Here is a 13,887-nt window from a genome sequence, read left to right on the forward strand (position 1 = left end):
CACTGGTAATAGCAAGCTAAAAACTAATTTTTCCAAGTTATGAAACAAAGATTGGTATCCTAGCGTTTGCTGTGTTATGGGGAGGTGAGTATACCAGCAGGTCATCAGACAGATATTTTGTATATTGATATTCGTTTTGATATTTGGCAAACCTATAGTGCATGATAGCATTTAAGACTAGCAATATATTGGTTGCTGATGATACCTGATGTTTGCTTGAGGTGAGGGGGCAATTTTACATTGAACTTGTTCAAACCATGCAAAACAACCACCATTGCATGATTCAAAAGTGGATCAGACGTTTTATACATGAATATTGTTTATTTTCAATATGAACAATAGTCATTTTCTGTAGCAAGATATAATTTTTTTTAAATAAAATAAAATTAGTGATGGAAGAGCAGCCTGGATATGGAAACCCCCCAACATCTCTGAGTATTGTGCAGGTTAGTGTTTTGTTAGAACTGTTCGCTCACTGTTAATTGCCAACAATGACATAAAGTATGAGGATTTTGATTGATAAACCAACTTTAAGAATTGCTTCATGTTATTTTATGATCTGAAGTTATGGCATGCATGCAAGGAGCAGATTTTTCCAGGCGTTTACAAGCATTGATTTCCGTCTGTATAGTATTATCAATACCACCTTCATTCTTCAGATCTCTATTGACTTCATGTTAACAATGCTTTAAATTATGTTTCTACAGCAAACTTATCTGCCAGGCCAGATGCACAGTGGAGAGTTCAGCTCCAATACACCTGCTCCATCTAGTGGAAATGCTGTGGATGTTGAAAATCATACTGGGAGTGACACTTTAACAAGGAAGCAAGACATAAGCGACGTGCTTCAGCAAATTATGACAATCACCGACCAAAGTCTAGATGAGGCACAAGCAAGGTATGCCATAAGAATACCACAGAAGACAAAATTAAGTAACTTCAATGGGTTCAACATACTTTATTTTTATCACACAAAGAAAATTGGCAATTTACCAATAAAATATGTTAAAGTCGTTGAATTTGCTTTGTTTTGTATGTTTGTGATACAACAAAGTGAACTCTCGACCAAAGCTTTATCATATAATTATAATCATTACTATAAACCTGATTGGTACACTGAATGCATCTGTATTATTGCAAATAGTCGGCATTTATTCTGCAAATTAATTTATAAAAATATGTAGCAAAACTTTAAAATACTGTAGCTCCTGCGGGCTTTTTGGTTCATTATTGTTCTATTCAAAAATCAAAAGTAAGAGTTTTAGCATTTACGCTGCTTCAACTGAAGGTATGCCATTGACAATGTTGCATATTTCTGTGGTCTCAATTTGTTTCATTTTGTCAAGTTACTTCAAAGTATCTTGTAGATTTACAATTTACAAAGTATCTTGTAGATACAATTTTTTATGTGCAGAAAGCATGCACTGAATGTTCACCGAATGAAGGGAGCTCTTTTCCAAGTTCTTTGTGAAATCAAAGAGAAAGCAGGTAACACAGCAGATGAGAAAGAATGTAGAATACTGCTGTATCTGTATTGCAGTTTCATCAAAGTATAATCATATCATCATTGCTTGGCACAAGGTGTGACCTTTTTTTGGAACGTTTATTGATTTTTCATGTAAGTTATGTAGGTTTAATACATATGTACGCTACAACATAATTATTGTATTAGTTGAAATGATAGTTGTTACAACCTATTTCTGAACAATTGGTAACTTTGAATGATAACTTTTCACTGAAGGAATTTTTAGAAATTAAACCATAAATATGATTGATTGGCACATATTGCTTGCACACTCTTTTGCAAGTCAGTTGCTGTAATGTACGTTCTTCTAAACGTGACCGCTGCTCAACAAATCTCATTCAATCTCTGTCACCTTCTGCTCGATTGCCATCGTCAAGTACGACACAACAGTTGCACATTTTGCAATGCTTAATATAAGCTAAAAATACTGAATTATTGCAAAGTTTTTTGATTGCTACAAATTTCTATTCAAGCCTGACAGAGTGACAGTGTTAAACAATTATTGTTTAACCTACTTTTGTAGTGCTTTGTGGCTTTCGTTTAATTAACAAAACTAATCTATATACATTATACAATACATACATGTTTTAAGTTGTAGAAATGGCTCAACTAAATTAAATCGTGACACGTGCAACAGCAGTTGAATAGTTTCAGCAGTACCAATTCTACAAAATTGCATTTAAGATTGTTAAAAGTTATAAAAAGGCAATGCCATCAACTGTACTCCATGTGGTGAGTGTGGTGCTGACGAGTCCCACAGGGAATAGGCCCACAGTGAATAGCTTGTCTCGGCCTGCTGCAGTTCACTGTCAATCTACATGCATAATTTCACGTTTACTGTCAATGACAGGCTGTGTATAATATAATGCATCAAAATGGTTACACAAAGCACAATTCCTCAGCATTGTGCCATCATCGTGGTAGAACTTCTTCAGTTTGTCTGTGTATTTGAAACTGTCATTATATATATCCAATTTCGATTTTGTCCCAATTAATAAAGGTGGCCGATTCTCTCCTTGTAGCGATTGTCTCTCTCTTTGCTTCATCGCATCTTCTTCAGTTCAACCATGTCTGCTTCACCTATTTTTTCAATGTTCGTTTTGGATATTCCTCATTTATCTTCTCATCTAAATCCACTTTCTGCCTTATCCCTCATCATGTCAGCATATCCTCATACCATCTTACTTCATTTGCTCTTGCAAGTTGTCTATAGTCTCCTTCATCTCTATCATTTTCTTCAGTCTTTTTCTCCCTCTTTTTTTACCTCACTTATTACTCTCGCCATTGCCGTTTCCGTTCTTAAGACGGCTAGTTCAGAGTTAAAGTTTTTTCTTTTTCAGAATTTGTTGTGTACTTTCAGCACTGAGCATGCGGTCGCCCCCAGAAGATGAACCTCCCGATCCTCAACAACTACGTCTTGATCGAATGCTTGAATCTGAGGTATTAATGACCATGTGTTGTGTTGTTTTGATTCACATTTAGAATTTTATCATGTAGAGCTGAATACCGTAACCTTTAGACCAGATTTATGACTTACATAAGCTGCAGTATAACGTGATTGCGCAGGGTGTCGCTGGACCAGAAAACAGCGGATCAGCTGCGGCGGTTGCAGCTGCTACTTCAGCAGGCAATGACAGTGTAGAACACAGCGACTACCGCAGTAAGCTGGCACAAATTCGTCAGATCTATCACTCAGAACTGGAGAAATACAACCAGGTAATAATCGTCATGGGTTTTGTGTTAGTGAGTTTCCGTAATTAAATAATGTTTGCTACTCAGTATTGTAATTTTAAATTACTTAGTGTGTCATGTGGAAAGTATGTTTTGATTACTTTCATCTGCATACACACTTTTTAAGTCCTTTTTTTGTTCAGTTTAGCAACGTTTCAATACCATTTGCTTTAACGTAATCGATGGGTTTGACGCTTGCATATCCGCACTGGAACCCTTTTCAACTCCTTGGTTAAAAAAATTCCGTATCTAAACCAGGTTTAGTTAAAAACGCTTTCTGCATGTGACTCTCACCCGGCTTGAAGGTTACCATACCCAGGTTACAGTTTTTTAGATGGCATCTTTTGCCTTCACCTGATAATGGCCGCCGCTTCTATTCTAGGCATGCAACGAGTTCACCAGCCATGTGATGAACTTACTGCGCGAGCAGAGCCGCACTCGCCCGATATCAAGCAAGGAGATCGACCGGATGATTGCAATCATCACAAAGAAGTTCAATAATATTCAACTTCAGCTGAAGCAGAGCACGTGTGAAGCCGTCATGATCCTCAGGTCCAGGTTTCTTGATGCGAGGTAGGCAGGGAGTGTGAAAACTTCAAGCAAATGATTTTGAGTACATTATATTTCGAGGTTATGAGAACTTTCATGAATGCGTGCGTTGTTTTGTTTTCGAACAAGCGAACACATGGTTTGCAAAGTCTCAAGTTGTGCCCTCGGCATCTCTTCAAGATCTCTGTTAACGCAGCCGATTCTGCACACCAAATATTATACCGTTTTAAATTTTTTTGCTGCAAAAAAGATTAAGAAGTGTTTTTACTAAGGGTACTCCATCACGCATTGAAGCGGTGATCTGATAATAAAATTTTCTACGGTTCGAGAAAAAGTTTTCTCTGCCTATAAAACGTTGAATGGTAGTTTAATTAATTACTCTACATTAATATTCCAATTACCAAGGATGTAATTATTGTAAATGTTTTATCTGTAAGCTTTTCCTAGTTGGTATATATTACTTGAAAAAACGTTTTTTGCTTGTCAATCATATCCTCTGTAAAGCTGTAATTTGCCAACTTTAGGGTTAACGATGGTCCGTATCTATAACCTGCATACTGCGAGTGCGACCATGTTTTCAGGTTTACGACGTTTTCACTGCAACATCTTGACCTCAAAATTGGTTTCTGTTGTAGATTCCTCGCAAGATCGATATTTTTTCCCACAAGCATTGAGTTTGCATCCTAAAATTGTAATTAATGTCACCACAACAGGAAATTTAAATTGTAACCCAAAAGTTAGATTACGGTACCCGGACTGTGGAAATGTTTATCCTTCGACTGAGAACGCTTTTTCGCAAGCTTAATTCTGATAGTTTGAATCATTGTGGCAGTCCCAGGGTTGAGAAAAACCCGTTTTTTTGGGTTTTATTGTTTTGTTTTTTTAAAAAGATGCAAAAAAGGTAGATTCATGCTTATTTCACCTCAAAACTACTTTTTACGAATGAAGTGCCTTTCACTCACAGTACATACTTGCATAACTCAATAAAATAATGCACTAGGGCTGTTGTTGCTTGAATGTTGCATCATCCATTAATTTCAAGATCAAGTTGGATGTTGCATCATCCACTGATTTCTATACCAAGTTGATGCTACCGTGATAGAAATCACATTATTGCACCATTTGCTTTAGATTTGAAGGCAGGGAGCATTTATGCCATCATGTTTAAATATTTTTTATCATTTATATATATATTATATATCTTAATCCAGAAATTATATCTTATACATAGTAATGGATGAGCAATTGCGTGGCCAATGGCCATTTAGGCAAATGCTCTGAAACAGCCATGCGTTAGAATCCAGAATCTGTAATTGCTAAATAGCCTCCTAAATTGCATTTCACATCATACAGACTACAGCAGAGTAGTACTTTCTCCAGTTTAACCATAAGGCCTTCTTGCATAAATGAGTTTTAGTGTAGTACAGTATACACAAAGTGGCATTACTTGATTTTTGTGTACTGTACAATATCCACTGCGTTTTCAGTTTATTTTTGGAAATTTACTTCACAATCACATCCTTAAGTCCTAATTTAAAGTTTGTTTTAAGTGCCTTGTAGTGTTTTTGTTCATTTTTTTAATTTTCTAATAAAAACTGGACAAATATGATGCTCTGGGTTTTTTATGTTTTTTTTTGGTTTTTTTAAGTGAGTTTTATTGAAAAAACCCACCCGGTTTTTTTTGGGTCGGGTAAAATACCAACAACCCTGGGCAGTCCGGTCCCCGAGGCTGAAAGAGTGAAGATTCTACTTGTTGTTGTCTCTAAATCAAGCGCTAATTTAAAAAATGTTTTTGAAGTGAATTGCACACCGCGAGAGTTAAACCATTGTTTGTTGTCGTCTCTTTGTTTAGAAAGCAAGGCGCTTACCCGACATAACTAAAATGAAATTTGCAAAGCATCAAAATTAGGCAAGAGTTATAGCAAGAGGCCACTTAGACACATTATATATCTTACAGGCCTTTTGTAACCTCATCATCATCATTGTGTTATCATATTGTAACCTACGCTCAAAGAAATAGTGCACACGGAAATCCTACACACTACAATTGCTTAATTTTGCAGTATGATCATGACTGAAAAGTTGCATTAAATTATTAGCTTTTTACGTGACGCACAAATGCGTTTACATCATTTTCACCATTTCTGCTGCATATTTTATCTCGATGTCACCTCGTTTTGTTGGCACTTTTGCAAAAATTTATTGCGTTATAATTAGCGCGCTCAAATCTTGCACTTGCATCATGCTCGCTCAATTGATAAAGCCTGACATTTTGCCGCCATAACTTGATGACGTCATGCATACAGGAGGAAGCGTCGCAATTTCAGCAAGCAGGCAACCGAAGTTCTGAATGAATATTTTTACTCCCATCTGAGCAATCCGTACCCAAGCGAAGAAGCAAAGGAAGAGCTGGCGAGGAAATGTTCCATCACAGTTTCGCAGGTACGACTTCATAAATCACTGTCTATCACTTCCTGTGATATAACGACGTCACCACGACACGCTGTTCCCTGCTGTCCGGCAAGTTCTGTCCTGCTGACGTCAGCACGCTAATTAAACGTGCTGTTCTTATAAAAAGGGAAGTGTTTGAAGGCTACGCTCTGTCCTGGCTTCCCATGTTATATTACCTGCTACTAGAGAGTAGAGATGCCTGTAAAAGAAAGTCACATAGGCTATATGATGGCCAACTTAAATACCTGTCTTAAGTTTTACCAAATTTTAAGTTTTTTTTTTTCTGAATTTCATCACAACAACTACTTATTATGACTATGCTTCAGCTTTACTTTTTTGTTTTTTTCCCTGCCAGCTAGTAAGTAGATTTACAAGCCCAGCCGATTAATTACATTGCCAACCGTTATTTTTTTTTACCAATGTATGCCCTTAACCGAGTATTATTTGGTTTTGTTGAGAGTAAGTGATATTGTCGATTTCTATACAATTAGCCGAGCTTATACCTTGTAATACGTAATATTTGCCTCTGGTGAATGTTATTTAATGCTAAAGAAGAGGAAAATGAATACTCTCCCAGAAAAACACTTTAGACAGTATATATATATAATATTATTGTTCTTCATGACTATTTTTCTGCGTTTTTTATTTGTTATTTCATGTAAAAACCAACCTAATTGCCTTCTTGATTATGCTTGACTGCATTGTTGCTTTCCTTTCCAGGTTTCCAATTGGTTTGGAAACAAACGGATCCGCTACAAGAAGAACATCGGCAAGTTCCAGGAAGAAGCGAACCTGTATGCTGCCAAGACTGCGCAAGCGGCAGTCAGTGCAGGTTGTTTTTTTGTTCCTTTGTGTAATGTGTATGCAATTTCCCAGACAACAAATCAACTGTAAAAAACGGTTGATTTGCTATTTAGGTTGTTGCTAAATTTCTCTGTTTTAAAGTTATCGCACGGATACTTCGCCGTGATTTTGATCAGAAATTGGTGTTATGACGTCAACAAGCAAATGGTTGCATGCTGGCAGTCAACTGTTGCACACGTTTAATGATCGTTTATTGTTTTCAGCGCAAGATGGCGGCACACCCCCTGACATGGACGGAGGGGTCGAAGGCGGTATGGACTCTCCCGATACTGGACCAGAAACCCCAGCATCAGGAAATAGTAGGTTGTTTGCCCAAGTTGGTTTAAGAAGCTTTGTTTCTTTGTTTGAATACCGCGACATCCACTCGCATACTATTTTAGATCTACAAAGTGCTGCGCAGAAAAATCAATAACCGAAGTTTTTCAATTGTCTGATGCAAAAAATATTCTCAGTCACAATAAAGTTGGCCTTTACATATGCGAATTGAAACTGGTTAATTGTAGCGTTACCACGAGTGGGAAAAGTTTAGAAACAAGTTCATTTTGATAGAAACTTTGATGAAGCAATGCGCTATCGTTGGCTGTCGCGTTTTAGTGTATCACAGTTTTGGATTTGACGCCGATCTCAGATTACCGAATGGCGACTTCTTAGGGAAAACTAAATGTGTTTTTTTTCTTCTCACAGTTTGAACTGAATAATTTAACGGTATCAAAAATTAAAAGTTTATATATGTTTTACTGCCCTATACATTACATAGCCTAATTTTGTTTTTCCAGCTCAATAAGCATTTTTTTATTGATGCATATTGGTAGATTTTCAAGCTTAGTGTAGCGTTACAAAAGTGAAAAAAAAATTGTCGCTCGTTTTTAGCAGCTGTGGCTGAGAAACCTGTCCGGTGTACATTTGCCTTTAAATATGTGTTAAAGGATTTTTTCCGCCAAGTTGTCCAAACGTAGCCTATGTTATTGCCTCAAATGTTTTAGTAAATGTATGATTGATAATGTAATGCAGCATCTATTGCTCGCATAACTGTCATTCAACAATTGAATCGCTCTGACCATGATTCCGCTTCATTAGTCACTTTTTGGACCATTTTTCATTGCTGGCCGTTTCACAATACGAACAAGCAAGAATTCACAACGTAGTTTTCCAGTAAAAGCTTAAACACGGAGGCTTACGACTCGGACACAAAACGAATTCCCATTTTCTGGCACTGAGTGAACGTCTTTACGCAAAAAGGATGAATTTCGGTATATTATAACTAAGTATGAAATTGGGGGACAAAGCATAACAAACTTGACACCCTAATGATACAGCCCTGTTAGCATTGGAATTGGCTAAAACAGAAAAGAAATCAATAGCAACAGTTAGAAAGCGCCAGATGGAATTTGTAGGTCATATTCACAGACATGAAGAAGAAGGCAAGGCAAGGAAAAAGAAGCAGAAGTCGGCAACGATTAACTTGCTTAAACAGCTTGGCTTGAACCAATGGGCCACAAACGCAACAATCAAAACTAATAATTTTATAAGGATGTCAAATCACAGAGAAGTTTAAAAGACCATGGTCGCCAACGTCTGCATCAGATCCGAAACATAATCATCATCATCATGAAGTGATTAAGACAATTATATGTCTCTCGGCAGCCGATTGTAGCAAGAATTGACAGCGATAGACATTGTGCTGCAAGCTATTAATAAGTCGCAGAATCATTTATATTTTTTGTTTCATCTTTTATATTTACTGGAAAGTTGGTTTTAAATCAGTAACAACGAACCAATCGGTCATGCTTTAAAATGTCTCATTTGTTTGCAATCTAAATCACATTATTTTCAAAAGCCTGTTGCGCTTTGGTGCCGTATGCTGTGGTAAAAATATTCGATTGAAAGTAATCTACCGCCGGACATCGTTCTATTTGCTACTTTTCCCCTGCTTATGATCTGTCAAACTTTTGCGAATTTTTTTCCCTTTTTAATTGAGCATCTCTTTTTTAGTGTATTTTGATCTTAAAGTTTCTGCATCTTTTTTAGATTATGCCAGTCCATCATCGCAACGAGGATTCGGCGGACAGGGAGATATGTACATGGGCGTGAATGGTGAAAACTTCAACCAGTCGCAAGTACGCCATACGATGTTTATTTCTGATAACTACATTTTGTTACGATATGTGTCATTGTGTATGCATGACGTGGTGTTAATAATGTAGCCGGGAATAGATTTCAGCAAGGCATCCTACGGAATGCTCACCTTGATATTGAACGCTTCCACCCTTTGTGAGAAATGAAAAGGTCACACGATTAGTGAACAAACTGTTCTAAAACTCTTGATTTTCTCTTCTGATTGGTTGTGTTTAATTGATCTTGCGTGCTCTGTGCACAGTTGACATGTTGACTTCTGACGTGATTTGCGAAGCTCTTGTTCACTTTTCAGTTGTGTTGTGAGGGTTGTAAAAAGTTTAGGTGCTTACTTTATGTTTATGTTTAGCTACGTTTTATAAAGCCCATGTTATGGCAATCTTATTAAGTAGATAAAATATGTCACAAACTATGGAGATATATAAAACGAAGAAAAGACTGATAGCAGTAGCACCACTGTACCAGTTGTCGCTGGCAACCACATAACAATATTGGTTGGCAATCATCGCTTTCTAGGCATTTTGTCGATGTGTTTCCTTCGTTAATTGCATTCTACAGTATATGTTTTTGCAGGGTATGGGTTACCGGGGTGAAAATCAGCGCATGTACAGCAGCCCACATGTGAGTAATGCACTAAATCGTATGCTGCTGATATTTTAACACGTTTGGTTCTGTGGCAGTGCTGGAATTACATTTTTCACTTTATTTGCGTTACCTTTTCGTTCTGTTTGTAGTTTGTGAGCGGTCTACCGAATGTGAGCATTGCATTTTTTTGCACAAATTGAAAAGGTAGATTCGATTATTATAGGCTTGTGCTGGTGGAAACATAGTCTTTTCGTTCGGATACATCACACTTTTATTTGTTTTTTAGAACGGGGGTTGGCAGCGTCATGACGGCAACGGGGGGTCCGGCCCTTCCATGACATCACCAGGCAGCAGATCAGATTCGGCGGATTAATCGAGTCCTCTTGCCAACCTATGACGAAAGGAATGCAGTATGACGTCTTGGTGGTACTGCTTTTATTGATCGCCAGTTGACTCACGATGTCGCGCTGTAGTTTGTGTCTGTATCGCTGCTTGTTGTCTTTCACTCGCTCGTATACCACTGCAGCACAATCGTCATCAATTACACCTTCCGGAGAAGTACCAGACACTCACTTTTAACGACGCAGTAGTTGCCAATGCATCAGTTCTTCCATGCATTCATTACACTGAACTGAAAAAGATCCTGATTTTCTGACTGGGTGCAATTCAACTCAACCCACTACCTGAGGGTGGTGCCTACCATCACTATCGCCACAATCTACTTCTTGAAGGGAGAAGGATTTTAATAATTAATTCATTTTAAGCTGCCTACCCTGACTTCACAAGCGATTGCGTTTTGTTATTTTGAATCATGTGGTGATAAACACGTTGCACCTTAATAAGATCTGTGACTGGTTTTTCTATAGCGATTTTCTAATCAGGTCGTTACAGGGTTGCCATTGCAATATTAACTATGGTTTATTTGTTCGAAAAAGACATTGAACATTTTTCACATGGTACAGTGTTCAAGCTAAACATGTTTTCATGTATAAGCCTGCAAATTTGTCTGTTTACGGATAAAGAGAGATAAAATGTGACAACGCATGTTTGAATTCTTATATTTGTTTTTATATTTCAGCTAATCGTTTTGATGAAATTTTTTTCATCTGTTTCAATACTTAATTTTCCATACATTCTTTGTTGTTTTTGCCGAAAATATGAAAATTTGACGCGAGCTTTTGTTTTATAATAGTTTTCACACGGCAACCCTGCATCCATCGTTACCAAGATTTCAGTTGTAGTTACGCTGGATAGAATGATAAATGTGTATTTGGAATCTCCACACATCAGTAGCCTATAGTTAAATTGCTTTTACTTTACGATATGAATTTGGTTACGTCGTGAGCTTAACTGTTTCTGTGTTTGTACTTCGGTGCCATTTTGATGTTAACCCGGCTAACAAAATTGTTTCTTGTGCATAAATACAACGTCCACAGACGTTAGTACCATGTAAATTAAACAGATTTTGTAAACCAGGATAATTTGAAAATAACCTTTCGGGCTTTCAGGATTGAACAGCAATTACTCAGACAGCAAAATCCGTCATTTTTTCATTGCTTCAACGTCTGCAGACGCAGTAAAGACGACGGATTTTGCTGTGCTGGGTACCAGCAAACGCTGTTTGCAGCTACGTTTTTGACAACTTCGGTTCGCCCTGATCTCATCACTTGTATCGTGCGATGTTGTATGTGCCATGCTGCTCGCTTGCTCATAACTTGTCCTGCGCCAATCTCATTGTCTGGTTTTATGGCAGTCTCCACAGAACAGTATACCTATGTCTCAAAACCAGCTTGTGTAGCAGATGCCCAAGTTTCATTTGCAAAGTAAGTTTCGAAAAAAAATAGCCTATCTTTTGTGTGAGTGCGTAGGCCTACACCAACCCCATCATACAACGTTCCGACAAATGCCTTACGGTAGTTTTTATAGGAGACATTGCGGATCCACTCAACCCTCTCTACAAAATTCTGGTTACGGTAGAAAGAGAAATCTAGGTATTTCAGAAAGACAGGGTTAGGAAAGGGAAATTGTAATTACCGCTGTACCAAAATGTCGAAGTGTCCATGTATGCGCTGCATACGTGATGATTTTGTTGAAGGCTCGAATTTAAAACTTTTGTTTATCTTTACCGCAACCTATTCTTTAAAGTGTGCACGTCGCTGTAATAACATCTGGACTTGAAGCTAAAACGCTAGACCTCATCTTGGCAGCAAACAGGATTGCCATATTGGCGGTTTTAGCACCAAATTTGAGCGTTTTTTAATATATTTTTGGCGTTTTCTAATTTTTTTTCAGTCTTGTAAATAACTAAGTCTAAAAACTGTTTCAATAATATGCGGTAGCCAACTTGAAAAACATCAGGTTTGAAAAGGCAAATTTTCACGAATTTTGAAGATGCTTTCATAATATTGCATTTTGTGCTGATTTTGTCTATAGCATGATTACTACGATAGCCTATGGTGTTGCGACCGTGCTATATTTTAACCTATGAATTTATTAAAAAAAGGTATAGTTTCTAAATGTTGTCATAAAAACCGCCAATATGGCAATTCTGTTTGCTGCCAAGATGAGGCTTAGCGTTTTAGCTTTTATTCCAGATGCTAAGCGACGTGCACCTCCAAAGCTATTAAATTTATTGTCATGCTTGGTATCATAGCCGTACGAGACCAAACTATTTTGGGTGGGCAGAACGTAAATTTGCCCAAATGTGCACGCCTTTATAGAAATTGCCCAAATATAATGTATGCGGTGCGTGATAACACTGAAAAACTATTGTGAAGCAGGGGCGTTCTTCCCGGCTATCAGCACAAGGCTGAGCACTCACTAGTACAGCGAGCAGTTGCGATTCGCTAACCATAACGGTGTAGCTTCCACGCTAGCCATTCAGACCATCCAGATCACCAGCAGTGGCATAGCCAGTAATTTTGAAAGGGAGGGGTTTGACGTCGTGTTTCGCTTATGGCGACACCCAGCAGTGGGGGGCCTCCCCCAGAAAATTTTGAAAAATTACTTTGAATTTAGTGCATTCTGAGAGTATTTTCAACAAAAATGTGGTTATGAATATTCCTGCGAAAGGGTGCTGTCCGGTGGCATAGCAAAAGGATAAAATCATGTTTTCTTCGGCATGTTTCGGAAATAAAGCTACAAGTATCTATGTTTTCTTGTTGCTAATTCCTGGCGGAGATATTTGAATGTTTGGTAATGGCAAAACTCGCTCTTTGCAATACCCACCCCCCCCCCCCCTTGCTACGCCACTGATCACCAGCTAGCTAGAATTTTTTACCAAAGTAGGCTAATCAAGATAGAACAACTGAATTCATCTTTAAAGATACCTTGCTTGTGCATTGCTCGATGCTTCTGCACTTTGGCATAGTAAATAGGAGTAACAAATATTGTTTTACACACCACAAATAATAAACAACGCCACTTAAATATTCAGTTGTGATGTCATAAAAGACTCAGAAAAATAAACATTGCAGGAAACCGGCTCAGGGTGACCATGCGGATTCAGAAAAAACTACATAAAAAAAAAACATAACAATAGATAAATTATAATTAAATGTAATAAAACACAAACATACTACTTCTGTTCAATCAATAAAAGTAGTTTTGATGATACAATTTTTAGTACAAAAATAAAAAGGTTTGGCAGCACTACTTCTAAAAATATAGTTAGGCTAGGTAATTTGATGACAAAAACAACTAATATACAGTATTCTAAGTTTGCGTACAGACGGTGACGTAGGATTCAAAGAACCCAATTAGCCTAACAGTACGTATTTACATTGATTCAATGTCTGAATATTGAATAATATTCAATCATCGGATTTGCAGAAGGCGTCTTTGGATTTTCAAAAAATCGCCGAATAGGCAACTCGCCAAAAAAGGCTCTTGCCGAATAGGGAACTCGCCGAATAGTACCAGAACCTTTTATAAAAGTAAATAAACAAAGCTAAGCAACACCTTAACATTACTTTTAACAGTTTTAACATGTTTTTGTTAAATGTGGTGTTGCTTAGTGGTCACAGCGGTAAACCATAATCTCTTCGTGG

At 37.5% G+C, this 13,887-nt stretch overlaps 1 protein-coding gene across 1 annotated transcript; it reads left to right on the forward strand.

The window, feature by feature from the left end:
- The first annotated feature begins 321 nt into the window (after nucleotides 1–321).
- On the forward strand, nucleotides 322–11,572 carry LOC145785745 (pre-B-cell leukemia transcription factor 1-like). Its single transcript, XM_082597452.1, has 12 exons — nucleotides 322–446; nucleotides 708–898; nucleotides 1,415–1,488; nucleotides 2,886–2,965; nucleotides 3,092–3,241; nucleotides 3,639–3,829; nucleotides 6,112–6,247; nucleotides 6,977–7,088; nucleotides 7,324–7,419; nucleotides 9,149–9,237; nucleotides 9,827–9,874; nucleotides 10,125–11,572. The coding sequence occupies exons 1-12, from the start codon at nucleotides 393–395 to the stop codon at nucleotides 10,209–10,211; spliced, it is 1,308 nt and encodes a 435-aa protein (XP_082453578.1). The 5' UTR covers nucleotides 322–392; the 3' UTR covers nucleotides 10,212–11,572.
- Nucleotides 11,573–13,887: the final 2,315 nt, after the last annotated feature.

Source organism: Aplidium turbinatum, chromosome 2 (assembly GCF_918807975.1).
Source record: "Aplidium turbinatum chromosome 2, kaAplTurb1.1, whole genome shotgun sequence".
NCBI lineage: Eukaryota > Metazoa > Chordata > Ascidiacea > Aplousobranchia > Polyclinidae > Aplidium > Aplidium turbinatum.

Excerpts from the sequence above, each read along its gene's own strand:
- LOC145785745 (XM_082597452.1), top strand. The coding sequence starts at position 393 with ATGGAAGAGCAGCCTGGATATGGAAACCCCCCAACATCTCTGAGTATT. Across the intron at positions 899-1,414 it reads CTAGATGAGGCACAAGCAAG|AAAGCATGCACTGAATGTTC; the intron begins GTATGCCATAAG and ends TTTTATGTGCAG. Across the intron at positions 3,830-6,111 it reads TCCAGGTTTCTTGATGCGAG|GAGGAAGCGTCGCAATTTCA; the intron begins GTAGGCAGGGAG and ends TCATGCATACAG.